A 1,103-nucleotide genomic window follows, 5' to 3' on the forward strand; every position below is an offset into this window, starting at 1 on the left:
TTAGCACTCGAGTGATACTTCTACAAATTAAATTAAAATCTTTAACATCTTACGAAAGGTTACTGGGTGGTTGTCATGTATTCAAGGAAAAAAAATCTGAAAAAAACAGAATTAAGAACAAAAAGGGGAGTTAAGGATTAGGATCAATATATATGTAACTGATTTGCATTATTATGGTTTGTGTTGAATGAGCTCCAAATCTAACAACAATGGACCATATTTTCTTCATTACAAATAATATTGTACAAGAATATATACTTCCTTTTCAATTTTCAACTTTTGGATACACCAAAAAGTTAAGAATAGAGAAAATTCAACTTGAATAAAGCATTTGAAACTAGTCAGTTACTAGCTATATACAGTAGCATCATTACAGAAAAAGGGTAGGCTTCTGCACAATCACAGTGAGCTTCTCCATTACTGGAGCCTGACATGGACAAGCAATTGCTATAAACTTTGGCACCTGATCTCCTGGCATCAGCACTGTCAGGCTCTTCTGCTGATTTTGCTTTTCCATCTATCACATGAACAATTAAAACCAATCAAAACACAACACTTAATTTTAATTTTTATAAAAAAAAAAATAGAAACAGATTTACTTATTTGCGTACGTACCATGTTTGGACGAGTAGATTTCTGATCTAAATCTGGTAGGATATGATCGTCAGGGTTGCCTTCTTCCACAGAGGACAGAAATAGAGACCGAAGCCTGTCCAAATGGAGGCAACACAAGAAGAAGATGCTGGTGCTCAATAACAGCAACACAAGCAGCGCCAAGCTAACAGGAAAAGCTAGCGATGGCCGAGTTGAAACTTCATCGTTTTGCTCCATACTTGCTGCCTTCTGCTTACTTTCTCACCTGTTTTTTATGACCTAGAAAACATTAAAGATTGATGAAGTGGGTTTGCTTTATATAGATATGGTTAGATCCGGAAACACGTACTTTTAACGCATTTGACACATATTTTGTGCACTGTTTAAAAAATCCCCACCTAGGGCTAGAGGATTGGCTATTGTCCGATTAATGCTTAGGAGCTTGACAATTAAGAAAAGACACCTTGACTTGCTAATGCGTCCGCCTAGTCTGCACAGACCCACCTAGG

The 1,103-nt window shown here is 36.7% G+C and overlaps 1 protein-coding gene across 1 annotated transcript; it reads right to left on the minus strand.

Annotated features, from left to right (window-relative positions):
• Positions 1 to 201: 201 nt before the first annotated feature.
• On the minus strand, positions 202 to 889 carry LOC126601778 (uncharacterized protein At5g65660-like). The gene is made up of 2 exons (XM_050268534.1): positions 616 to 889; positions 202 to 517 (listed from the first exon to the last, which is right to left on the minus strand). Exons 1-2 carry the CDS (start codon positions 829 to 831, stop codon positions 371 to 373), a joined length of 363 nt encoding a protein of 120 aa, XP_050124491.1. The 5' UTR covers positions 832 to 889; the 3' UTR covers positions 202 to 370.
• Between the last annotated feature and the right edge of the window lie 214 nt (positions 890 to 1,103).

The sequence above is a fragment of the Malus sylvestris genome, chromosome 15 (assembly GCF_916048215.2).
Source record: "Malus sylvestris chromosome 15, drMalSylv7.2, whole genome shotgun sequence".
NCBI lineage: Eukaryota > Viridiplantae > Streptophyta > Magnoliopsida > Rosales > Rosaceae > Malus > Malus sylvestris.